At 43.8% G+C, this 26,078-nt stretch overlaps 1 protein-coding gene across 1 annotated transcript in view; it reads left to right on the top strand.

Annotated features, from left to right (window-relative positions):
* The window catches only part of lama5 (laminin, alpha 5), a 223,022-nt gene that overhangs the window by 129,658 nt on the left and 67,286 nt on the right, over positions 1–26,078 (top strand). Inside the window, exons 37-49 of the mRNA XM_089015936.1 lie at positions 1,219–1,363; positions 2,010–2,150; positions 2,242–2,511; positions 12,770–12,853; positions 12,945–13,175; positions 13,244–13,357; positions 17,571–17,701; positions 17,777–17,857; positions 20,952–21,166; positions 21,246–21,346; positions 23,523–23,706; positions 23,782–23,922; positions 25,379–25,524. Coding sequence (XP_088872062.1) covers positions 1,219–1,363; positions 2,010–2,150; positions 2,242–2,511; positions 12,770–12,853; positions 12,945–13,175; positions 13,244–13,357; positions 17,571–17,701; positions 17,777–17,857; positions 20,952–21,166; positions 21,246–21,346; positions 23,523–23,706; positions 23,782–23,922; positions 25,379–25,524 — 1,984 coding nt within the window. The remainder of the gene's footprint in view (positions 1–1,218; positions 1,364–2,009; positions 2,151–2,241; positions 2,512–12,769; positions 12,854–12,944; positions 13,176–13,243; positions 13,358–17,570; positions 17,702–17,776; positions 17,858–20,951; positions 21,167–21,245; positions 21,347–23,522; positions 23,707–23,781; positions 23,923–25,378; positions 25,525–26,078) is intronic.

Below are 26,078 nucleotides of genomic sequence, written 5' to 3'. Positions count from 1 at the left end.
CAAATAAATATTTAATAGATAGCCAGATAGCTATCAGCTAGACAGTTTACAGCCAGTCAGCTAGACAGTTAATATCTAGCTAGTTGGCTCATGGAAGGTCATTCTCATTCTGATTGGTATTTCAGGTGAAAATGTCATCAAAATAGAACATATGTTTCTGTCTGTGACACAAACATTATTGAATTGATTTTTCCAAGTTGTCATTTTTTTCAATGAATTTGAGACTTTTTGTTCTTCATTTTTGTTGGTGTTCTCGTTTTTTTTCATGTACAGTGATACCTCAGCTTACAAACTTAATTGGTTCCCAGGAAGTGTGTTTAAGGTGAAAAGTTTGTCTTCCAAACATTTATTCCCAATAAGAAACCATTAAAATGAGAACAATCTGTTCCAAGGTCCCCATAAAATGCAATTTTGTATGAAATAAGCCTAAATAGCCTAAATAAAACTATGCAAAATATTATAATAAATGTGCTATCATATTGTAATTAATTAAATAAAAAATGTACTGTATAATCAAATCGTTTTATTGACCTTTGTGATGGTCATTGATATCGTTGCCACTTGATGATTGAAGTTTCCGTGCTTTCTCGGCGATAATACCCTCACTCACACTGTCCCCTGCTCGCTGCTTTTCGTTAATCCAAATCAACAGAAGCTTTTCAACCACTTCTATTGCCCGAGACCGTTGCTTAGACAACACAGAAACACCCTTAGCCACACATAGCAATGGTTGACTTCGCGTACTGGTACTGGGAGGCGAAGTCGCACAAACGCACACCTCTGTGTTTTTCCATGATCTCCTTCTTCTGCTCGACTGTCATTTTCTTTAATGTCCTCTTTGGCTTAACACTAGCCTATGGTGGGGTCTTTTTCGCTCCCATAAGAGCAAAAGTACGCCACTCGATAACAAACTATATGTCTGCACTCAAAGAACGTGGGTGTGGAAAAGTAGTCCGCCAGCCACTGTGCCGCTGTTCAGGCGTGTGGTCTGGTGTTCTTCTGCCGAAAACTAGTCCGGCAGCCATTTTGGCGCTCCGTGTGTTTCCCGAAAACTAGTTTGTCTGCCAAGATTCTATTCTCGCAAATTTAATGTTCATAAGGCGAAAAGTCCGTTAGCTAATGTGTTCATAAGCCGAGGTATCACTGTATTAAATTTTGTGTTTTTTAACTTTCATTGTTGTGTCTGATTGATTTTTGTTGTTGCGTCCCGCTTGCCAGATGCAAGACCAACGTGGCGGGTCGCCAGTGCGAGCGCTGCGCCTCCGGTTTCTACGGTTATCCAAATTGCCAAGCGTGCGACTGCAACGAGGCCGGGACCGAAGAGGAAATCTGCGACGCTTTCACCGGACAATGTCTGTGCAAGGTGAGCACGGAAGCTAATTTGTTAGCATCGTTAGCATCTCCGACCTTTCTCACAACGGACGGCCCAACTCGGCTCGGCCACTCTGCCGCCATAATAATAATAATAATAATAATAATACATTTCATTTGTAAGCGCCTTTCAAAACTCTCAAGGTCACTTTACAGTCACTGGATCAGTTTTTTTGTGGGTGAACAGCCACATGTGGCAGCCACATGCGCCAGCGTTCACTCAACCCCGAATAACTCAAATAAATAAAAAGCTAGCTAGCTAGCCATTAGATAGCTAATACAGTAAGGTCTCGTTATATCGATATTCAAGGGAGTCCGAAAAAATATCGATATAACCGGGACTATCGATTTATCCGACCCTGTTTGCATGTAATTTTCTCCGTGCGTGCATAGAAATAGTATCGGGACTATTGATATATCCGATATCGATATAACGAGACTTTACTGTATATAGGCAGCCAGCCAGCTAGCTAATAGATAGCCAGCCTATAAGCTAGCTGGATAGATAGCGAACAGATAGCTAGATAGCTAATGGATCGCCAATAGTGAGCAACTTAGTGTTGGTGTGGGAACGAATTATCTTTCCTTTGAGATCACTAGCTGTTGGATGACTTATGTGTTTAATGGTTGACCATTAGGAGAACGTCCAGGGTTCTCGCTGTGATCAGTGCAGAGTGGGCACCTTCCACTTGGACCCAACCAACCCCAAAGGTTGCACCAGCTGCTTCTGCTTCCGCGCCACAGATCGCTGCAGGAGTTCAGACAAGAGATACGGCGAGGTAGCACAAAATGGGATGGAATCCACTTTTGAACGTCTGTCTTCTCTTGTGGCGAGATGATCCACCACGGCCCTTGCTCTTCTTTGTCAAGATGATGAACATGGAAGGCTGGCAGCTACTCGGCGCCGACAAACAGGAAGTCCCGGTCAAGGTGTATCCCGATCAGGACCTGGTGGAGGCTGATCTTAGCGACATTCCTGATGTGTACCAGGACCTTCACTGGCATGCGCCCGAGGCCTATCTTGGAGACACGGTCTCGTCTTACGGCGCTTACCTCAGATATCGTCTTCACACACAGTCCATGAGAGGAGATGTTTGGTCTCCTCCTGTAGAACCTCCAAGACCTGACGTCATCCTCAAGGTATACACACACACTCAACTTGATCGCTATAACAACAACAACAATAATAATAATAATAATAATAATAATAATGGGCGGCGCAGTAGTTGAGTGGTTAGCACACCGGCTTCACAGTGCAGAGGTCATCGGTTCGCGTCCCGGTCCGGCCTTCCTGTGTGGAGTTGGCATGTTCTCCCGAGACCTGCGTGGGTTTTCTCCGGGTCCTCCGGTTTCCTTCCACACTCTAAAAACATGCATGGCAGGCAGATTGACCACTCCAAATTGTCCCTCGGTGTGAGTGTGAGAGTGACTGTTGTACGTCTTTGTGTGCCCTGCGATTGGCTGGCAACCAATTCAGGGTGTCCCCCGCCTCGTGCCCGAAGACAGCTGAGATAGGCTGATAGCACCCCCCGCGACCCTAATGAGGAATAAGCGGTACGGAAAATGGATGGATGGATCATAATAAAAATGATAATAATAATAATCATCATCATCATCATCAATAAAAACAACAATTATAATAATAACAATAATCCATTTCATTTATAAGTGCCTTTCAAAACTCTCAAGGTCACTTTACAGTCGCAGGATAAGTTTTCTGTGGGTGAGCAGCGTTAGCCACACGCGCCAGCGTTCACTCAACCCGGAAGTAAATAGATAGAAAGCTAGCTAACAGCTGGTTAGCTAGCTTTCTATCTAGTAGATAGCTAATAGACAGCCAACAGATAGATAGCCACCTAGGTAGTTATATAGCTAATATCTAGCTAGATAGTTAGCTAATACACTGAATGCCCCGATTAAATACACAGATAGAAAGCTAGTTAGCCAGCTAGTAGATAGCTAATATATAGCCAACAGATAGCTAGCCACTTCATGTTTTTTGCTTTCAACATTTAGCCTGTAGCAAACATGCACATTTCCACCATGACGTCCCTGATCCATTGGTGAAAAGGATACTTTGATCCTCTCTTTCATCGAGAGCTGCTTCTGCTATATAGGCCCATCGAGGAAAAGGTTTCTTCAGCCGTCATCTGACCTTCTTTCAAGGTGTCAGACATTTCGCCCCTCATCCGAGGAGCTTTGTCAGCGAACTAAAGTTGTGCTGGTAACTCTGGCCCTGTAAATCAATCCCTAATGGACAAAGGTGTCAGTGCTTTGATACCCTGCTCGAAGGTTGGGTAGTAGACTACTCCCTGAAACCAATCTGATTACCTCTTTTGTTCTGTCTAATAATAATAATAATAATAATCCATTTAATTTTTAAGCGCCTTTCAAAACTCTCAAGGGCATTTTACAGTCATAGGATAAAGTTTGTTTTCTGTGGGTGAGTAGCGGCAGCCACATGCTCCAGCTTTCCCTCAACCCTGAGGTAACTCAAATACATAGAAAGCTAGCTAGCTAATGGATAGCTAATAAATAGGTAATAGATAGCCAGATAGCCATTAGCTAGACAGCGTACATCCAGCCAGCTAGACAGCTAATAGCTAGCCAGCTAGCTAATGGATAGCTAATAGATAGCCATATATCCAACAGCTAACTAGCTAACAATCACAGGATAAAGTTTTTCTGTGGGTGAGCAGCGGTAGACACATGCGCCAGCGTTCATTCAACCCTGAAGTAACTCAAATAGATAGAAAGCTAGCTAGCTAATAAATAGGTAATAGATAGCCGTATAGCCAACAGTTAGACAGCTAGGCAGCTTACAGCCAGCCAGCTAGACAGCTAATAGCTAGCCCGCTAGATAATGGATAGCTAATAAATAACTAATAGATCGCCATATAGCCAACAGCTAGCCAGCTAACAGTCACAGGATAACGTTTTTCTGTGGTTGAGTAGCGGCAGCCATATGCGCCAGTGTTCACTCAACCCCGAAGTAACTCAAATAGATAGAAAGCTAGCTAGCTAATGGATAGCTAATAAATAGGTAATAGATAGCCAGATTACCATTAGCTAGACAGTTTATAGCCAGCCAGCTAGACAGCTAATAGCTAGCCCATTAGCTAATGGATAGCTAATAAATAGCGAATAAATAGCCAGATAGCTAACCAGCTAACAGTCACAGGATAAAGTTTTCTTTCTGTGGGTGAGCAGCGGCAGCCACACGCGACAGCGTTCACTCAACCCCGAAATAATTCAAATAGATAGAAAGCTAGCTAGCTAATGGATAGCTCATAAATAGGTAATAGATAGCCAGATAGCCAACAGCTAGCCAGCTAGACAGCTTCCATCTAGCCAGCTAGACAGCTTACAGCCGGCCAGCGAGACAGCTAATAGCTAGCCAGCTAGCTAATGGATAGCTAATAAATAGCTAATAGATAGCCAGATAGCCAACAGCTTGCCAGCTAATGTCCAGCCAGCTAGACAGCTAATATTTAGCTATCTAGCTAATGGATAGCTAATAAATAGCTAATAGATAGCCAGCTAGCCAGCTAAAAGCCAGCCAGCTACACAACTAATAGCTTGCCAGCTAGTCAAATCGCTAAAAATATACAGTACTGTAAATATTTTTCGCACATCCTCATTTGTGACTACTAGTCTATATGGCTGCCTCACAATAATGCAGACCGTGAAGGAGCATTTTGTTAGAAAGATCAAGACAGGGAAAAAAAAGCATACTTATAATGTTCTATCCCTGGTTCTGATTGCCTCATTAGCTCTGGTTTAACCTCATAGCTTGACTAAGCCTACGTGGTATCGGCCTAAGAAGTTCTTGTCCAACAGATGAGCGGTCCAGCTCAGCTGGGTGGACAAATGTATTTTCCTCAGCTAACATTTGAGCTAACTTTTTAGTTTGGGGCACTTCGCTGGCATTTATCCCTGCAAGCTCTCGTTTTTGTTGTCCTCATGTGATTCATATCAGGCACACCTCTACTCTGGTCTGCCTTATACGGGTCACGTCCGAGTTATGACCGGGTTCCGTTCCTACAAAACGGTCGTAAGTCAAACGGTCGTAAATTGAAATCCATTCCAAATGGCCAATGCGAGATTTCGACGACAGGATAGTAGACTATGTCAATCTGTTGTTTTTAAGCAACGTTTTTGATTGAATATTATTATATACCAAACTGTTTACACTTCATTTAAAATTTTAGTACTTTTGGTGTCGTTTTTAATCATTTTATATTTCATATTATTGATTTTTATGACTGTATAACTGTTTACTGGACAGTTCATTTATAAATTTGTCTGGTGGTCGTGGTCGTAAGTACGGATTTTACCTGTATTTGGAAAACTTTTGTCATTCATTGACAGTGTCGAAGGTAGAGAAAAGGAGTTAAAACATGTCAGGAGAGCACTCACAAACTGTGGTTACCCTCAGTGGTCTTTTAACAAATCTCAAAAGGAAAGAATGGGGAATGAAACCAAAAATTGTTACAATACTGAAAGGAGAGGACTAGCAATACCTTACATTGCAGGGGTTTCTGAAAAACGACAGAGTCATTTGGCAACACAAAATTCCTGCTGTTAGGTTAAAATATTACAAGCTAATATTTGCGTTAACAGTTACATTTAATCTTTTAACAATTTTGAACGGAATTAAATATTTACCTTATTGCGCAACATTGTAACCTAACAATTGGCATGCTCCTTGTGAGAGAGATCACCAAAGAAGCCGGCAAGTTACCCACAGATGATTTATTCCTAACAATTTGATCTAATGCAGAATTCTGGGTCTTAGCTCTTGACACAGAAAATATTTGTGTGCCCTCAAAATCAGATGAGACTGAGACTAGCAGACAGAGACAGGTTCCCTTTTTTTATAGGGTACTTCATGCATATTCAAATTTGGCTCAAACAAAGAAATCAGCAGTGGATTGGATCCTTCTCCTCTGATGTCGTCATCCTTCTGGCGGGATGTCGCGGAGACGTCTCAAGTTGCCTTTGCCAAGATAGCGTTGGTTTATGTTGTAACCTTTCAACTCCTCCCTGCAGTATTGGTCAGGTTGTAACTTTTCCTCTCCCTTGGGTGATGAGACTCAGCTGACCCCTTGACCCCCCTAGTGCCTGCAAAAACACAACTCCGACACACATTCCACATCTCCCATCCACTGAAAACAAAGCAGCATTTATACTGATTAACTCACTATTTTAATGTTCATCCTACAATGTTTAAAATGGCTAACTAAATGTATTTATTTCCTTCACTACTTATTTCAAACTGATAAATACAATACAATACATTGTAAAAATGAAGATTTTAAAGAGCAATACATTGGGAAGACTAAACACATTCTTAAAAAAATATTTCAACATCGCAGGTATAATACTCGTGGGCCTCAATCTGCAGTACATTTGCGCCTAAAAGCTATCAGCCACTCATTTGACGGCAATGAGGTTAACATTAGCGAAAGAAAATAGCTGGTTTGAAAGGGGGGTAAAAGAAGCTATTTTCATAAAACAGCAAAATCCTTCACTAAATCACCATGGTGGGGTCAGGTTAAATTTGGATCGTTCTTACAAAATACCTCTTAGACCACATAGGTTTAGTTATGCTGATAAGGTGATGCCAAGGCAAATGGGGCAACCATAATCAGTCAGGACAAAAGAAGTAATCAGTATTGCCTCAGGGAATAGTCCACTGCTCCCCCCAACCTTAGCGCAGGGACTAGCATAGCAGAGGTTTTGGCACCGCCACCCCCCTGGACATATATATATATATATATATATATATATATATATATATATGGAGCGGCTCAGTTGATAATGCATCGGTTTGGCATATGGGAGACGAGGGTTCGAATCCCACTTGTGGCAGAGAAAATGAGCACAATGACATCATCCAGTGTGGGTCCTTGGGCAAGACCCTTCACGCTAATGCCTACCTCATACAATGATGAGAGACAATAAATGGAATGACATGCCGGCTCAGACGTCGCCCGGCCAAACAAGGTCTGCGTAAGGTGCTGGGGAACCAGAGCACCCTGATGAAAAATGGGCTACTGGAACAAAGCGGAGATGGACGAGATGCGATAACATGGCTCTGTTGGAATGCTACTACTCAAGCAACCCTAGTCAGAGGGGTTACATGCGGAGAATGGGGGCTGAATGGTTACTTCGAAACCCACAGTCACGGTTGACCACGAAACAACTAGTAGCTCAGTGTTCCAATATCCACAAACGGCAATTGCTATCACAACTTGAGATTGATGAGGTACAACACAAATTCCGAGGTGAAGGGCCCCAGGCTGCCACATCACAGGAAGAGGTTCAACCAGAGATTGGGAGGCAAGCCCCAATGAATAATGAGATTGGGAAGCCAGCCCCAATAAATGAAATGCTGAGCGAGGCAGCAAATGACCTGAGAGATAAGATCATGGCAAGAATGAAAACTTGGCAACGAAGGCACCGATTACAACGGCTATGTGAAGTACCACCTGAAAGTCTCATGGAAACTGTGAATGCAGCACTGAGAACGATCCCGACCGGAACGATCACGGAAACCAATGAGCTGATATACACCTCAGCATCAGTGATCCTAGACATGCTTGGCTACAAGAGCAACCATGAGAGCCACGAGATTCATTACCCACCATGGAAAAGACGGTTGGAGGCCAAGATCAAGGCGGCTCGGAAAGATGTGAGTCAATTGACGGAGACCCAGAGAGGTGTGAATAAAAGGCCAATACCCAAGAGGTACATGCAGATAACCATACCTGAAGCACTCGAAACTGCCAAACAAAGGCTCCAGGCCTTGGCCAGTCGCCTAAAGAGGTACACGAAAGAGAATGAGGCCAGAAGAATAAACAGGCTGTTCGCAACACAACCTGCGAAAGTGTACGCTCAGTGGCAGGGTTCTAACAGCAGAGCAGACCCTCCAAGGCTGGAAACTGAAAGATACTGGAAAGGCATATGGGAGAAGGAGGTCGCACATAACAGCAGTGCACAATGGCTGGTGACTCTGAAAGAGGAGCACAGCAACCTCCCTGAACAGAACCCAGTTACCATCACAGCGGCAGATATACAAGGAAGAGTCTCAGGTATGAAAAACTGGACGGCCCCAGGCCCGGATATGGTCCACACCTACTGGCTAAAGAAACTCACAGCTCTCCACGAGCGCCTAGCAGCACAAATGAACCAGCTGCTGATGGATGGGACTCACCCAGGATGGCTAACCGAAGGGCGAACAATCCTGATCATGAAGGATTCCTCAAAGGGTGCAGTTCCTTCCAACTATCGGCCAATAACCTGTCTCTCCACAACATGGAAGCTCATGTCAGGCATCATTGCGGCTAAGATAAGTGGACACATGGATCAATACATGAGCAAAGCACAGAAAGGCATTAGTAGAGATACTAGAGGTGCCAAACATCAGCTGCTGGTTGACAGAACAGTCGCTCAAGACTGCAGGTCCCGACATACCAACCTGTGCACAGCCTGGATTGATTACAAGAAAGCATATGACTCGATGCCACACACATGGATCAATGAATGCTTGGAGTTGTATAAGGTCAACAGGACCCTGAGAGCCTTCGTTGCAAACTCGATGAGGATGTGGAAAACCACACTTGAAGCCAATGGCAAGCCACTAACGCAAGTGTCCATCAAATGTGGCATATACCAAGGTGATGCACTCTCCCCACTGCTGTTCTGCATAGGACTGAACCCCCTCAGCCAGATAATCGCCAAGACAGGCTATGGATACCGCCTCAGAAATGGAGCTACAATCAGTCACCTCCTCTACATGGATGACATCAAGCTGTATGCTAAGAGCGAAAGGGACATAGACTCCCTGATCCACACAACCAGGATCTACAGCAGTGATATCGGAATGTCATTCGGGCTGGAGAAATGTAGTCGGATGGTGACTAAGAGGGGCAAGGTAGTTCACACTGAAGGGGTCTCACTCCCTGAAGGAACAATAGCAGACATTGAAAACAGCTACAAGTACCTCGGTATACCACAGGCCAATGGCAACCTCGAATTAGCAACAAGGAAAGCGGCTACGACCAAATACCTTCAGCGGGTGAGGCAAGTCCTCAGAAGCCAGCTCAATGGCAAGAACAAGACCCGGGCAATAAACAGCTATGCCCTGCCAGTGATCAGATACCCTGCAGGAATAATAAGGTGGCCAAAGGAAGAGATTCAGACCACGGATGTTAAGACCCGAAAACTCCTCACCATGCACGGAGGGTTCCATCCCAAGTCCAGCACCCTGAGACTGTACACAAGCCGTAAGGAAGGAGGCCGGGGACTAGTGAGTGTGAGAGCCACTGTCCAGGATGAAACATCCAAGCTCCATGAATACATCAAAGAGAAGGCTCCAACGGATGATGTACTCAGAGAATGTCTCAGTCAATGGGGAACAGAGGATGAGGTGCTGGAAGAGGGACAATCATGGGAGGAAAAGCCCCTACACGGGATGTACCACCGAACCATAGCAGAAGTGGCTGATCTCAAGAAGTCCTATCAGTGGCTAGAGAGGGCTGGCCTAAAGGACAGCACAGAGGCACTCATCCTGGCTGCCCAAGAGCAGGCCCTGAACACCAGAGCCATAGAGGCAGGGATATACCACACCAGACAAGACCCAAGGTGTAGGTTGTGCAAAGAGGCATCTGAGACAATCCAACACATAACTGCAGGGTGTAAGATGCTGGCAGGGAAAGCCTACATGGAGCGCCATAACCAGGTGGCTGGCATAGTCTATCGAAACATCTGTGCGGAGTATGGACTGGAAACCCTGAGGTCAAAATGGGAAACACCTCCCAAGGTAGTAGAGAATGACCGAGCAAAGATCCTGTGGGACTTCCAGATACAGACTGACAAGATGGTAATGGACAACCAACCAGATATCGTGGTCATAGATAAAGGGGAAAGGAAAGCCGTTGTCGTGGATGTAGCGGTCCCGAGTGATGGAAACATCAGAAAGAAGGAACATGAGAAAATCGAGAAATACCAAGGGCTCAGAGAGGAGCTGGAGAGAGCCTGGAAGGTAAAGGTGACAGTCGTGTCTGTGGTGGTCGGAGCACTCGGGGCAGTGACCCCCAAACTAGACGAGTGGTTGCAACAGATCCCGGGAACAACATCGGATATCTCGGTCCAGAAAAGCGCAGTGCTGGGAACAGCACGGATACTGCGCAGAACCCTCAAGCTTCCTGGCCTCTGGTAGAGGACCCGAGCTAAAATGGGGGACAGACACCACCCATGAAGGGTGAGACCAGGATTTTTTTAAATATATATATATATATATATATATATATATATATATATAAATGGGGCCAAAGCTACCAGCAAAACTAAATAAATAGTTCGCTGACAAAGCCTCTTGTATAAGAAGTGAAACGACACCTTCAAAGAAGTACAGACGACGGCGATAGAAACCTTCTCATCGATGGACCACTCCTGTACGACTGACAGCTTACACAGACATCATTCATTAAAGGTGCGCCTTCTAGAGTCCGGCGGGTGCGCCTTCTATATGGAAAGAGGTTGAAAAGACACCATTTGTTGGGGGTGCGTCTTATACTACTCCGTTTGCGCCTTGACTAGTGAGGACCGTTAGTTTGGTCCTCGCTAGTTTTTCATTCAAAAGGCTTCTAGAAGGTCTATATATGCATACGTGTGTGTGTGTGTGTGTGTGTGTATGTGTATTATGGGTATGGCTATATTTGTGAGGACCACCATGATTGTATACAATACGTAGTGAGGACATTTTTGACTAGTGAGGATTGTTAGTTCGGTCCTCACTAGTTTTTCATTCAAAATGCTTCTAGAACAGGGGTGTCAAAGTCATTTTTTGCCACGGGCCACATTGTAGTTATGGTTTCCTCTCGAGGGCCGTTATGAATTTGGGGAACCCATTAGAATGTTTAAATCCCTTCAAATATTACATATAGAGCACACAGCAAATTAATGAATAACTCGTTTTCAAATCTGAAGCCAAGAATAATGACTTTTATTGTGGTTGACATCCAAAAATATAAAATTTTGGCTCAGATTTTAGCAATCATCATGGAATTTAACAAGTTTGATTTGCTTTCGCGGGCCGAACAAAATGATGTGGCGGGCCTTGACTTTGACACCTGTGTTCTAGAAGGTCTATCCAGGTAACATCTGACTTATGAGCAGCTCCACTTCCGACCACTCGTACTTACAACCACGACCTCCAGACCCTATTTTAAAAATGTTAATTCTACCCTTGGCCCTGCAACGCGCTAGCAACGTGTATGACAATTTTGGCCAGCCAGCCAGCATCTCACTCTCGCACTGCAATCAACCGTGTGATGGCACCAGAGGGGGGAGTTTGCCAGTCATTTAGCCTCCGAGTCTCTATTCAACATTTTGAATGGATTTCGACTTACGACCATTTTGGCTTACAACAGTTTGGTTGGAACGGAACTCAGATCGTAAGTCGTACAGTCGTAAGTCAGATGTTACCTGTATATGCATATGTGTATGTGTGTGTGTGTTTGTACGGCTATAATTGTGAGGACCACCATGATTGTATACCAGGGGTCGGCAACCCGCGGCTCCGGAGCCGCATGTGGCTGTGGCACTGCTGCGGCTCCCTGCGGCTTTAGAAAATAAATAATGAGTATTTAATTCAATGTGTATTATTTTAGTTCGTTCGTTTTTAACCCCCAGTATTCGGCCAACTATGGATAAATCTAAGAAAAGAAAAATGTCTGAAGAAAACAGAACGTTTAATGATACGTGGGCAGATTCGTTCGCCTTAAAAACAGACATCGCTCACGCCTGACAGATGACAGCTTACGGTCCTGTGTGGAGATGAAGGTAACGTCATACAGCCCTGATGTGCAGAGGCTGTGCGCTGAGGTGCAGGAGCAGAAAAATCACATTGACCAGGTGCTAAATATTGTATTTTCCATTTTGCAAATATTCTTTTTCTTTTCAAATAGACATTGAGTATTATATTTGAAAGTAATCTTCAACCCAACGTCTTTTTTTCGGAGTTTAAAATGTTTTTGTTGCGTGCAGAAATGTAATTTCGCTTCTCTGTAACAGTTCATTGATTCCTAAATGCAACACACTATAGTTTGTTTATGCATATATAAAGGTAAAAAACGATGAAAAGATGCAGTGTCGTCTTCATTTTAAATGTCAAAAGGATTTTGTGGCTCCCAGTGTTTTCTTTTCTGTGGGAAATGGGTCCAAATGGCTCTTTGAGTCGTAAAGGTTGCCGACCCCTGTTGTATACCATACGTAGTGAGGACATTTTGGTCCTCACTAGTTCTTCATTCAAAAGGCTTCTAGAAGGTCTATATATATGTGTGTGTGCGTGTGCGTGTGTGTGTCCGTGTGTGTGTCCGTCCGTCCGTAGGGCAACCTGATGACGGTGGTGTACTTGGAGCGTGAATACTCTTCTCCTGCCGAGCCGCATTTGGGAATTGTGCACATTGTCGAGGTAAAGTAAACCGGGTGGATCTTGCCCAAAAGCTCTTTTGGGCGTCCAAAGTAAGAATGTTGAAAGACGCGCCGTTCACCGCCTCCCGCAGGGAAGTTTTCGGCACGCCCAGACCGGCAACGCCGTCTCCAGAGAGGAGCTGATGATGGTTCTGGTGTCCTTGGAGTCCCTGCAGATACGAGCCCTTCATTCCCAATCGGCTCACTCGGCGTCGCTCAGCAGCGCCGTGCTGGAGTGCGCCGAGAGCTCGGCGGCCGGTCGCCACGCCGACAACGTGGAGCTCTGCATGTGTCCTGCCAACTACCTGGGAGACTCTTGCCAGGTGAGGAGATGCCGGCGTGTGTTCCACGGGTGCCATTTTGTTTCTTCATTCCCCCATTTGTCGTCCAGGAATGCGCGCCGGGTTTCTACCGGGATGCCGTCGGCCTCTTCCTGGGGAAATGCGTGCCTTGCAATTGTCACGGACATTCCGATCGGTGTTTGGACGGATCGGGAATCTGCCTGGTGAGTTCCGTGCCGATCCGAGGCACCGTCCAGATTCTTCTTCTAAATGCCATTTCGATCAACACGTAACAAATACACTGTGTGCGCTTGCCAATCATTTGGAGATGATGAAACAAAGACCGTGACGCAGACGATGGGTTTTCTCTCTTAAGACCGATTGCACCATATCCTAATAATAATACATTTGATTTCCAAGCGCCTTTCCAAACTCTCAAGGTCACTTTACAGTCACAGGATAAGTTAGATAGCTAGCTCAATAGCAAGCCAGCTAGATAGCATTATAGTTAATAGATAGCCAGCTGCAAAATAATACTAATAATAATACATTTGATTTCTAAGCGCCTTTCAAAAATCTCAAGGTCACTTGACAGTCACAGAATTAGTTAGATAGCTAGCTCAATAGCTAGCCAGCTAGATAGCTATCCAGCTAATAGATAGACAGCTAGATAATAATGCTAATAATAATACATTTGATTTCTAAGCGCCTTTCAAAACTCTCAAGGTCACTTTACAGTCACAGGATAAATTTTCTGTGGGTGAGCAGCAGCAGCCACATGCGCCAGCGTTCACTCAACCTGTAATAACTCAAATAGATTGAAAGCTAGCTAGCTAGCTAATGGATAGCTAATAAATAGGTAAGAGATTGCTAGACAGCTTACAGCCAGCTAGGACAGATTTGATTTACAGGAGGCCATGATGCCAACGTCGAGGGGGGTAGCGTCAGCAAACAAGCAAGACAAGAGTTGTCAAAACAAGTGTCGTATTTATTCGAGTATAAGGCACAAACTTTTCGACCTAAAAAGAACTTGAAGTTTTGGTGCGCGTTATAAACGAGGCCTGAGAAAAAAATTATCCTATATACAGTGAGACCTCAACTTACGAACACCTTATATTACGAACTTTTCGTCTTACGAACGTCAAATTTATGAAAATTAAACCTTATAATAAGCACTATTTTCATATTACACATTCACCACGGCTGGAACACCAAAGCACACGACCTTCGGATCTGGTGGAGTGATCTTCGGCGGAAGCACACGACCGAACAGCGCTCCAGCCAGCGCTACTTTCCACACCCCCTCTCTCTGAATTCACACGTCGCCTCCGAGGAGCTTTTTGCAGATAATTTTACTATTATGGGACCGGAAAATAAACACCACAGGCTCGTGTTCAGCCTCAGTTCAAATGTGGTGCATTACTATGAATAAATTGAAGAAACTACCAGCCGTACGCGTCTACTCTGCTCTGTTTATTGTCATCCAAGACTTGGTGTGCGTTCAGGTTCGATAATAGCGCATGACTTCTTATGACTCTCGGCTGTTTGGAAAGCATTGTCTAACTGAATGAGCAGGGACAAACACTTGCCAACGTTTCTGTGTTGCTACACTTGAACGCACCTGTCAAGATGCGATAGAAGTGATTGTGATTGGCTAAAGGGTAGAGTCACGTGTCATGGTAAGCCAATCAGAGCTAGTGTTTTCACACACAATGGAACAGCGTGTCAATAGTCACGCTAAATTGTCACGTGCGAGTTGACAGCTGGGGCGGGGCCGCCGCTCGCGACACTTCAATTTCATTTCATTTCAACGAGTCACTGTCACCTCAACAGTGACATGATTACGACGAAAGTGCATTGCTGTGTCTTGTGCTGGCAAATCCAACAGTTTGCTTTGCACGAGGTGATTGTTAGACGTGATCGCGTAAGTTTCTTGTTTCCGGTTTGCGATCGCGAGCGTGCCATTTTATTCGCCCCGCCCGCCTTCTTTTGTCGCGTTTTAGTCTGCGTCCGTGGAATCATCGGACTCGCGCCTTTTGTTGTAATAAAATCTCTGCCAGCACCTACGGGACTCAAAGTGAATGCAGATGACATCGAGTCGCTTGTTGCTGACCATAATGAGGTCATCAACACAGAGAATGTGATTTGCCTTCAAGAGGACAAGCAGAAGCAGGCCATTCAGCAATTGATGTGCATGCAGGCTTTTATTGAACAGTTCCATCCAGAAAAGGCTATAAGAATCATCAACATGATTGGATTGATTTGCCTTTATTAGTCTCGCAGTGGAGAAATTTACATTTCACAGCAGCAAAGCGATAAAAGGAATGAAAGTAGAAAAACAAAATACATGAGCTGCTGGAAAGGCAGCCACTCTCGCGGCGCCGTCTTGAAGTCAAAAGAACAAAAAAAAAAAAATATGACAAAACAAAGGCACTATTACAACATAAAGACACAGAGAGGCATTCATTCTTTAGCACTTTCTGTACCCTCTTTGTTGCATAAAGCAGTTCTAGATAAAAGAGGAGAGGATCAAAGCATCTTTTCACCAGTGGATCAGGGACATCATGGTGGAATGTGCACGTCGACTACAAGCTAAATGTTGAAAGCAAACACGCAGCTGTAGCATCCATTGACAAAAAGAGATTGTCTCACATTTCCTGTCCCACATAAATCTGCTTCAATTCCAAGCCGCGACAGTTCCACATCCACATCGGCGCCCTGCACTGACGCTCCTTTCTTCTTATAGCGGGCTCCTCAAGCCATGCATCCATCCAGCCGCAGACTGTCCAACAGCACCGACCTTTCCATTGAACAAAGCGGGGCTGTGAAGATGCTGCCCATTACAGGCGCAAAAAAGCACAATGGCCCCGAGCTGTCCAGCGAAGCCAGTCGAATGGCACCAACATTCCTACCATTCAAAAACAGTCCTGGCATATTCATGCTGCCGAAAAGGCGTAACCGCTCAGCACAGTCTCCTCCTTGATGAATGTCGTGGCCAAAAATGCTGAAAGACAATCCGTATCCATCCCACACGACGCACAACAGCACAAGGTGACAAATGTGTGTGAAATGTAAATTTCTCCACCAAGAGACTAATAAAGGCAAATCCAAAACACAAAAAAGACAAAAACAACATGGGAGCACTTGCTGCCTACTCGGGCACCATCTTGGTGTTTCCATGGCTATTCTCCATACTCGTGCTTTGTTCCACCTTCAGCTGTTCCTGTTTCGATTCTCAGAAAGACCCGGATCACGCGCATTCCTTTGTTTTTTGGATTGTTGATTAGCATTTCTTAATAATAATAATAATAACAGTAAAACTTATTTCTAGGCGCCTTTTAAAACTCTCAAGATCACCTTACAGTTGCAGGATCGGTTTTTATGCGGTTGAGCAGCAGCCGCCACATGCACCAGCATTCACTCAACCCAGAACTAATTCAAATAGATAGCTCGCTAGCTAATAGATAGCGATATATCTCATATGTTTCCTGACTCAAATAGCTATCTAGCTAGATATATAGCTAATAGATAGCTAGCTATTTAGATAGCTAATAGATTAGTCCCACAAGGGGGAATTTTGCATTATTTGCTAGCTAGCTCTAATCCAAAAATACTCTCTCACAATCAAGAAAGTCACAGTCTTACCTGGGGAAAAAGTTTCCCATCATACTACATTTGGTTGATACGAGCCTTTCAAAACTCTCAAGGTCACTTTACAGTCTTAGGATAAAGTTTTTCTGTCGGTGAACAGCGGCAGCCACACGCGCCAGCATTCACTCAAATAGATCAAAAGCTAGCTATCTTAATAGCTAGCTATCCAGCTACATAGGTAATAGCTAGCTAGCCAGATAGCTAATGAGTCAGCTAGATAAGTAATAGATAGCTAGGTCGATAGCTAACGAGCCAGCTGGATACCTAATAGATAGCAAATAAAGTGCTAGCAAGGTAGACAGCCAAGTAGCTGGATAGTTAACTCAATAGCCAGATAGCTAGCCAGATAGCTAATAAGCCAGCTAGATAAGTAATATATAGGTGCTTGATAGCTAACGAGTCAGCTAGATAGCTAATAGACAGCAAATACATAGCAAATAAAGTGCTAGCAAGGTAGCCAGCTAAATTGCTAGTTAGCTAACTAGATAGCCAGCATTAGAATAGCCCAAGAATACGTCTGAAAAGAGTGCGCCGCCAGCTCTTGACGTCTCCAAGGTAAAAAATGCCACTTCTCATTTGCCGAAACCCACGAATATTCGCCGCCCTGATAAGCTAATTCATGATTAGCTTAGAAGGAAGCTAATCATGATTTTGTTCTCCTATCAAAATGCAATTCTAATGGTGCCACTCTTTTCGCTAACATGATATATTCTGCTTTTTGCATTGGTCACGTCTACTCCTCCATGGCCCTCATCTGCTGTGTTCTATTTTGTATCTTTGTGTCAGGACTGTCAACACGACACGGCTGGCGAGCATTGTGAGAAATGCCGGGATGGTTTTGTGGGCAATGTCAGCGCGGATGGCCGAGTGCTGACGTGTTCCGGTTGCCCTTGTCCACTTAGCGCCCCATCCAACAAGTCAGTGCTTCAGAGAAGCTTTTTTTTTGAGAGCGTAGCGTTAGCGCTAACGGATCCAATTTTCTTTTGATGCAGTTTTGCTGAAGGTTGCGTGGAGAAGAACCTGCAGATGCAGTGCTTGTGCATGCCCGGCTATGCCGGGCCGCGCTGTGAAAGGTAAGACAAAACAAGCAATGGGAAAAAAACAAGAATATTGATCACCTTCCAAATACAGTTATACCTCCGCTTCAGCTCACGAACCTTTCGCCTTCCAAACATTAAATTCGGAAGAATATAATCTAGGCATACCAACTAGTTTTTGGCGGATGAACCAAACCAGGTGGCTGGCGGACTAGTTTTTTTTTTGTGCAGACGTCACAAAGGTCAATAAAACCACTTGATTATACAGGAGAGTTTATTTCTTTCATTACAATACAAGAGCACATTTATTATACATAAAAAAAGATCTATTTTGTATCGTTTTAAAGGACAACCGACAGCTCCGGACAAGTTGCGTCCATAATTTGTAGAATCACTTCAAATGACTTCTACTGAGCGCATTTGACAAAGATTCCAGCGCAAATAGCTATATTTGACGTTTTAAGACTTGCACTGAATAGTCATAAAGTCTTGTTTTCGAGTTGATGACGATGCCCGAAGTGACATCACATTCGGAACGCCCCTGACCGAGACAGTGACACACCATGCATTTTGGGTACTTTTTTTCGTCTGAAAACACCGTGCTGATGGCAAAATTAGAAGGAAGACGACATCAATAATGCGACGGTGAATCGTCGTGTGGCAACCAATTGCGTTAACACACATAAAGAAGGTGTACGTTGACACAAATTCCTAGCGGACAAATCAGCCCATTTCATATACTGGACAAAATGCAGTTTGTGCGCCATCTTGTGCATTTTATGGGCGCTACATCGGAGTCAGATCTTCACCAGTGTCATCGCTTGGAGACGGCTCGAATTGAGACGGAAGGAGTTCTTTAATCGAATGCAAACATTTATGCTTTCCTCTTCAGAACTATTTGAATCATATTCATATTTGGATGAATAACAAGAAAGCATCTTCTCCGAATCTGAACTCTCTGAAGCCATTGTTTTGAGGCAGTTTGTGAAGGAGTATCCTGATGTGACGTCACGAACAAGGGGGCAGGACTTTCGTCAATCTCCCCAGTTTCAAGCTCATTTGTGGCAGTTTTGGGACACTTTAAGTCATTTTTACTGGTGTTTTGCATTTGACTAAAAATATCATCCTGCGTGTTTTGAGCATTTTAGATACTATAAAACGTTTTTCTGATGTCAGTTAGGAACAAAAAAATGGCGTTGGTTATCCTTTAAGGCTTATTTCGTAGAAAATTATGTTTTATGGGGACCTGGGAACGGATTACTGTCATCTTTAATGGTTTCCTATCGGAAATTAATGTTTTGGAGACACACTTCTGGCTTTACACATACTTTCTAGGAACCAAATAAGTTCGTGAGTTGAGGTATCACTGTTCTCTTGTCCTTTTTTTGAACTGACTACAGTGATACCTTGGCTCATGAACTTTATTGGTTCCCAGACAGAGTGTGTAAGGCGAAAAGTATGTATCCCAAAAATTAATTTCTCACAGAAAACCATTAAAATGAGAATATCCGTTCCCAGGTCCCCATAAAACATAATTTGATACTTTCTAATTTTCTAAGCCTTAAAACTACACAAAATGTACCTTATTTTATGTATAATAAATGTGCTATGGTATTATAACAAAAGAAATAAACTGTACTATATAATAAAGCTGTTTTAATTACCTTTGTGATGGTCGTTGATGGCTTGATGGAATGGAGAGGCCAGTTTCATCAGCATTAAACACTTGATGAGGAACGTAGCCTTCTTTCACCATCTTGAGGAATGATCCCTTGGAGTTGCTTTCTCCGCGATCATTTTACCTTTTTCCTCATCAATTGTGTTCTGTTACCTGGGTTGATCTGGGTTTTTTTTTGTATCAAGTGTGTAGATGGCTTGTGCGGGTTATTTGTGAAGCCTGATTGATGGGATATTTTAATCTTCCAATCTACACTCTGCTTTTTAACTATCAAAGTTGAAGCAAATCCAAATTTCACTGTTTTCTATCCATTTTCTCACCATTTCACTTTTTTTTCACTTTTATTTTTTTTGGGGGGGGGTTCAAGCTCTGTCTCCCTTTCGTGTGTGTCTGTGTGTGTTTTCTCTCTCTCTGCCATCTGCCTGTCTCTTTAATCTTTAACCCCCCCGGCCCCACTGCTGCGTTCTTCACCAATCACGTGGCTTTAACCGAAGACGCCATTTTCTTTTTGGGAGAACGGCCTCACTCTCTTCTCTCTGTCTGTAACACCCACCCCCTCACTGCTGCATTCTTGACCAATCACGTGGCTTTAACCAAAGACTGGGGGCGGGGAATAGAGGGCAAAACAGTCGGCCACCATTTTCTTGTTAGGAGAATGGGCTTGTTCGCGAACAACACATCACTCATTGTGGCGCTCTGTGTGTATACCGAAAAGTAGTTCGTATGCCAAGGTAAAATTTTCATAAATGCAACGTACGTAAACCCAAAAGTTTGTAAGCCAAGGGGTTCGTAAACCGAGGTATCACTGTATTTTGCTTGTACCGGACGGAGTCCACACTTTCACATCAACCGGGAAAGTCTTGAGCAAGGGCCTGTTGACAGGTGCGCCACGACCATCACAAAGGTCAATAAAACGACTTTATTATACATAACAGTTTATTTCTTTCATTACAATACAATAGCACATTTATTATATATAAAAAGGTGTATTTGGTGTAGTTTTAAGGCTTATTTCTTAGAAAATGTTTAATGGCGACCTGGGAACGGATTATTCTCATTTTTATGGTTTCCTGTGGGAAATTAATGTTTGGATTACACGCTTTTCGCTTTGCGAACATTAAATTTGCAAGAATATAATCCATCAAGCCATCAACGACCATCACAAAGGTAAATAAAACAACTTTATTAGACAGTACAGTTTATTTCTTTCGTTATGTTTCATGGGGACCTGGGAATGGATTATTCTCATTTTTAATGGTTTCCTATGGGGAATTAATGTTTGGAAGACACACTTTTGGCCTTACACACACTTTCTGGGAACCAGTTAAGTTCGTGAGTTGAGGTATCACTGTACTCTTGTCCTTTTTTTAAACTGACTATTTTGCTTGTACCGGACGGAGTCCACACTTTCACATCAACCGGGCAAAGTCTTGAGCCGGGGTCTGTTGACAGGTGCGCCCCCGGCTTTTTCGGCAACCCCTTGGTGCTGGGTAGCGTGTGCCAGCCTTGCGACTGCAATGGCAACACGGACCCCAATATGCTGTTCACCGACTGCCACACGCTGACGGGCGAGTGTCTGAGCTGCATGCGCAACACCAGCGGCCATCGCTGCCACCGCTGCGCCCCGGGTTACTACGGCGACGCCATCTCCGCCAAAAACTGCACACGTAAGTCTGCATGAATGTGATTTTTTTTTTTTCTCTCGGCATGCCTCTAAAGTCTGTCGGCATTGTTGCTGTCGCACAGGATGCGCTTGCTCACCGTGTGGGACCGAGTCATGTGACCCGCACACCGGCCAGTGCCGCTGCAAACCCGGAGTGATTGGATCTCACTGTCACCGATGTCAGGTTTGTGGACAACGCTAATCACCGCGTTTTCATTTGAGCCAGCCCCGCTCCAAAATGGGGTAAATCTCACTATTTTCGGAACTTGGGTCTTTTCCGGTGTTTGAGGCGCCCCCAAAAGCCTTGGTTTTCTTCCAAAGATGAGCCTTACTATCCGGTGCCATTTATATATCTATTTATTAGCTATCCATTAGCTAGCTGGCTAGCTATTAGCTGGCTGACTGTAAGCTGTCTAGCTGGCTAGCTGTTGGCTATCTATTTGCTATCCATTAGCTAGCTGGCTGGCTATTAGCTGTCTAGCTGACTGGCTGTTAGCTGGCTTGCTGTTGGCTATCTATTAGCTATCCATTAGCTAGCTGGCTAGCTATTAGCTGTCTAGCTGGCTGGCTGTAAGCTGGCTAGCTGTTGGCTATCTGGCTATCTATTTGCTATCTAGCTAGCTATTTGCTATCTATTAGCTATCTAGCTGGCTCGCTGCTATCTAGCTGGCTATCTATTCACTATCTATCTATCTATCTAGCTGTCTATTTGCTATCTATTAGCTATATATTAGCTAGCTAGCTATTTGCTATATATTAGCTATCTAGTTGTCTATCTATTCGCTATTTAGCTATCTAGCTATCTATTTGATATCTATTAGCAATCTAGCTAGCTATCTATTTGCCATGTATTAGCTATCTAGCTGGCTATCTAGCTATCTATCTATTTACTATCTATTAGCTATCTAGCTGGCTGGCTGGTCATCTAGCTGGCTATCTATTAGCTATCTAGATATTTGCTATCTAGCTAGCTATTTAGCTGTCTATCTATTCGCTATTTAGCTATATAGCGAGCTATCTATTTGCTATCTATTAGCTTTCTATTTGCTCTCTATTAGCTACCTACCTATGTAGATATCTAGCTAGCTATCTATTTACTATCTATTAGCTATCTAGCTGGCTCGCTGGCTATCTAGCTGGCTATTGTTTGGTATTGTATAGGTTAGAATATAACAAGCTAATATTAGCATTTTACGATTATCTTTAAAATTGTAAATACAGTAAAGTCTCGTTATATCGATATTCAAGGGAGTCCGAAAAAATATCGATATAACCGGGACTATCGATATATCCGACCCTGTTTGCATGTAATTTTCTCCGTGCGTGCATAGAAATAGTATCGATATAACCGGGACTATCGATATATCCGATATCGATATAACGAGACTTTACTGTATTATGAACGGAATTAAATATTTACCTTATTGCGCAACGTTGTAACCAAACAATTGGCATGTTCGTTGTGAGAGAGATCACCAAAGAAGCCGGCAAGTTACTCACAGATGATTTGATTTAATGCAGAATTCTGGGTCTCAGCTCTTGACACAGAAAATATTTGTGTGCCCCAAATCAGTAAGAGAGACGAAAGACAAAGACTTCGACTGAGCAGCCCAGATTTAAAGGTGTACCACATGCATATTCAAATTTGGCTCAAACAAAGAAATCAGCAATTGGATTGGATTGGATTGGATTGGATTTGCCTTTATTAGTCTCGCAGTGGAGAAATTTAAATTTCACAGCAGCAAAGTGATAAAAGGAATGAAAGCAATTGATTGGATCCCTATCCTCTGATGTCGTCATCCTTTTGGCGGGATGTCGTGGAGAGGTCTCGAGTTGCTCCTGCCAGGTCAGCGTTTGGTCAGGTCGTAACCTTTTACCTCCTTTGTGCAGTGTTGGCTAAGTTGTAACTTTTCCTCTCCTTTGGGTGATACGAAGCAGATGACCCCTTGACCTCCTGGTACCTGAACAAACACAACTCCGACACACATTCCACATCTGCTCCCTCACCCATCCACTGAAACCAGAGCACCATTGATACTGATTAACTCCCTATTTTAATGTTCATTCTACAATGTTTAAAATGGCTAACTAAATGTATTTATTTCCTTCACTATTCACTATATAGCTAACTCGCTAGCTATGTATTAGCTATCTATTAGCTAGCTAGCTAGCTCGATTTCGATCTATTTGAGTTACTACTGGATTGAGTGAACGCTGGCATGTGTGACTGCTGCTGCTCAACCACACAAAAACATCTTCTGTGGCTGGAAAGTTACCTTGAGAGTTTTGAAAGGGGCTTAGAAATCAAATGCACATTGGTGACCTTTTGAGCTTATTTCCACATTGTTGCTGTTTTTCAGGACGGCTCTTTCGGCTTTGAGTCGTGCGCCGGGTGTCGTCCGTGCGATTGCGGCGCCTCCGCCGCGCTAACGCAGCCTTGCGACCGTCGCAGTGGCCAGTGCCAGTGCCGGCCCGGCGCCACCGGTGCCAACTGCGGCCAGTGCGCTCCCGGATTCTGGGACTACGGCGCTGCCGGATGCAAGCGTGAGTGAGCGTCAATGCAAACAGGGCTTAGAGAAATTTCACGCTACTGACGGTGCAACTTGTGGGCCGGTTCAGCGTGCCACTGCAGGGAAGGGCGCTGCGACCCGCAAACCGGAGAGTGCCGCTGTCGGGACGGCATGACGGGAAAACAGTGTGAAATCTGTTCACGTGAACACGACGTTCCCGTGGTGCACGGTCAGGATCTGCGCTGCCAAGGTGAAAAGACGCGGGAGGTCGTCTTGACGCGCTCCCGGCAACCCCGTCAATCACGCACTGCGCTTGATCTCTCCACATATTACATATACAGCACACAACAAATTAATGAATAACTAATTTTCAAATCTGAAGTCAAGAATAAGGACTGTTATTGTGGTTTACATCCAAAAATGTGAAATTTTGTTTGGATTTTAGCAACATGGAATTTCACATGGTTGATTTGCTTTCGCGGGCCGAATAAGACAACATGGCAGGCCAGATTTGTCCCCGCGGCCTTGACTTTGATACCTGTGCTCTACAATATCATTTTAGGCAGTTCACTTTCACTATTTATCTAATAACAGGATAAAATAATAACTATTAGAATAAAAACATTGCATTCACCTGAGATGCTGTTTATTTGTAGATCGTGAAATCTATTATCCTATTCTTTACCCCTCAGAAGTAGGTTATATCAATTACCTTTGTCACATCAGCGTAAAAGCACCCCACACAGACACTTTATTATTATTATTATTATTATCATTTGCTATCTATTAGCTATCTCGCTGGCTTGCTAGCTATCTAGGTAGCTATCTATTAGCTAGCTAGCTGGCTGGCTATCTAGCTAGGTAGCTGTTGGTTATCGATTGACTAGTTAGCTAGCTTTCTAACTATTTGAGTTACTTCCGGGTTGAGTGAATGCAGGCGCGTGTGGCTGCCGCTGCTCATCCATAGAAAAACTTATCCTATGACTGTAAAGTGACCTTGAGAGTTTTGAAAGGCGCTTATAAATGAAATGTATTATTATTATTATTATTATTATTATTATTATTATTATTACAGTGAGACCTCAACTTACAAACACCTTATCTTACAAACTTTTCGTCTTACAAACGTCAAATTTATGAAAATTAAACCTTATAATAAGCACTATTTTCATAATACACACCCACCACGGCTGGCGTAGTGATCTTCAGCGGAAGCACACGACCGAACAGCACCAGAGGTTAAGTTACCAACAGTCCTTATGGAAGGTGACTCAACGACCATCAAAAAGGTAAATAAAACTTTCTTTTACAGCACAGTTTATTTCTTTAATTACAGTCCTCATGTAATGCGCCTCTTTCCAAACAGCAATTCCCTTTGACCTTCGACCTCCAACGCCATTCCATCAAGCCATAAACTTAATTAAAGTGACTTTATGATACAATGCAGTGTATTTCTTTCATTACAATACAATAGCACATTTGTTATATATAGAATAAGGTATGTTGTGTGTAGTTTTAAGGCTTATTTAGTTAAAAAGTATATTTTATGGAAACCCGGGAACGGATTATTCCCATTTTAATGGTTTCCTATGGGAATTTTTATTTTGAGATACACACTTTTCACCTTACACATTCTGTCTGGGAACCAATTAAGTTCGTAAGTTGAGGTGTCACTGTACTGTTATTACTGTGTGTTTCCATGTCAGCATGCGACAATTGCGTCGTCATCCTGCTGGACGTTCTGCACAAGATGGACTCGGACTCGCTGGCTGTGCAGCTCCAAAAGCTCAACGGCAGCACCATCGCCTGGACGCAGCTGCGCAAGCTCAACGTGTCGCTGGATGACGTGGCCGTGAGTTTCACACAAATTACGTTTTTTTGGGGGGGGGGCGTGGCGGGGAGTTGTAGCGTGATAGTAACAGGGATGAGAATTTTCCGCCAATTGGCGGATTTCCAACTTTTTCACACCAAAATGAGCATACTCGAGAAAAGCGCAATTCTGTTGAGAAAATTTCGGGGTGGAGGGTGTGGGCAGTGTTCCAATCGCGCGCCTTCCGCGGAGTCTCGGTTGGTGTCTGGGTGGGGAAAACTCCACGGTAGAATCTAAGTCAGGGTCAGAAGCCTATGGTTCGTGAGCCATATACGGGTAACATCAGACTCATGACCGAGTTCCGTTCCGACCAAACGGTCGTAAGTTAAAATGGTTGTTAGTCGAAATTCATTCAAAATGCTGAATAGAGACTCGGAGACTAAATGACTGGCAAACTCCCCCTTCTGGTGCCATCACACGGTCGATTGCTGTGTAATAGTGAGATGCTGGCTGGCTGGCCAAAATTGTCGTACATGTTGCAGGCCTGCTAGCGCGTTGCGGTGCCAGCCGTAAAATTTAAATTTTAAAAATAGGGT

This window comes from Hippocampus bargibanti, linkage group LG01, assembly GCF_051943395.1.
Source record: "Hippocampus bargibanti isolate YZ-2025 linkage group LG01, ASM5194339v1, whole genome shotgun sequence".
In the NCBI taxonomy this organism is placed as follows: domain Eukaryota; kingdom Metazoa; phylum Chordata; class Actinopteri; order Syngnathiformes; family Syngnathidae; genus Hippocampus; species Hippocampus bargibanti.
This window is presented reverse-complemented; position numbering and strand designations above follow the sequence as displayed.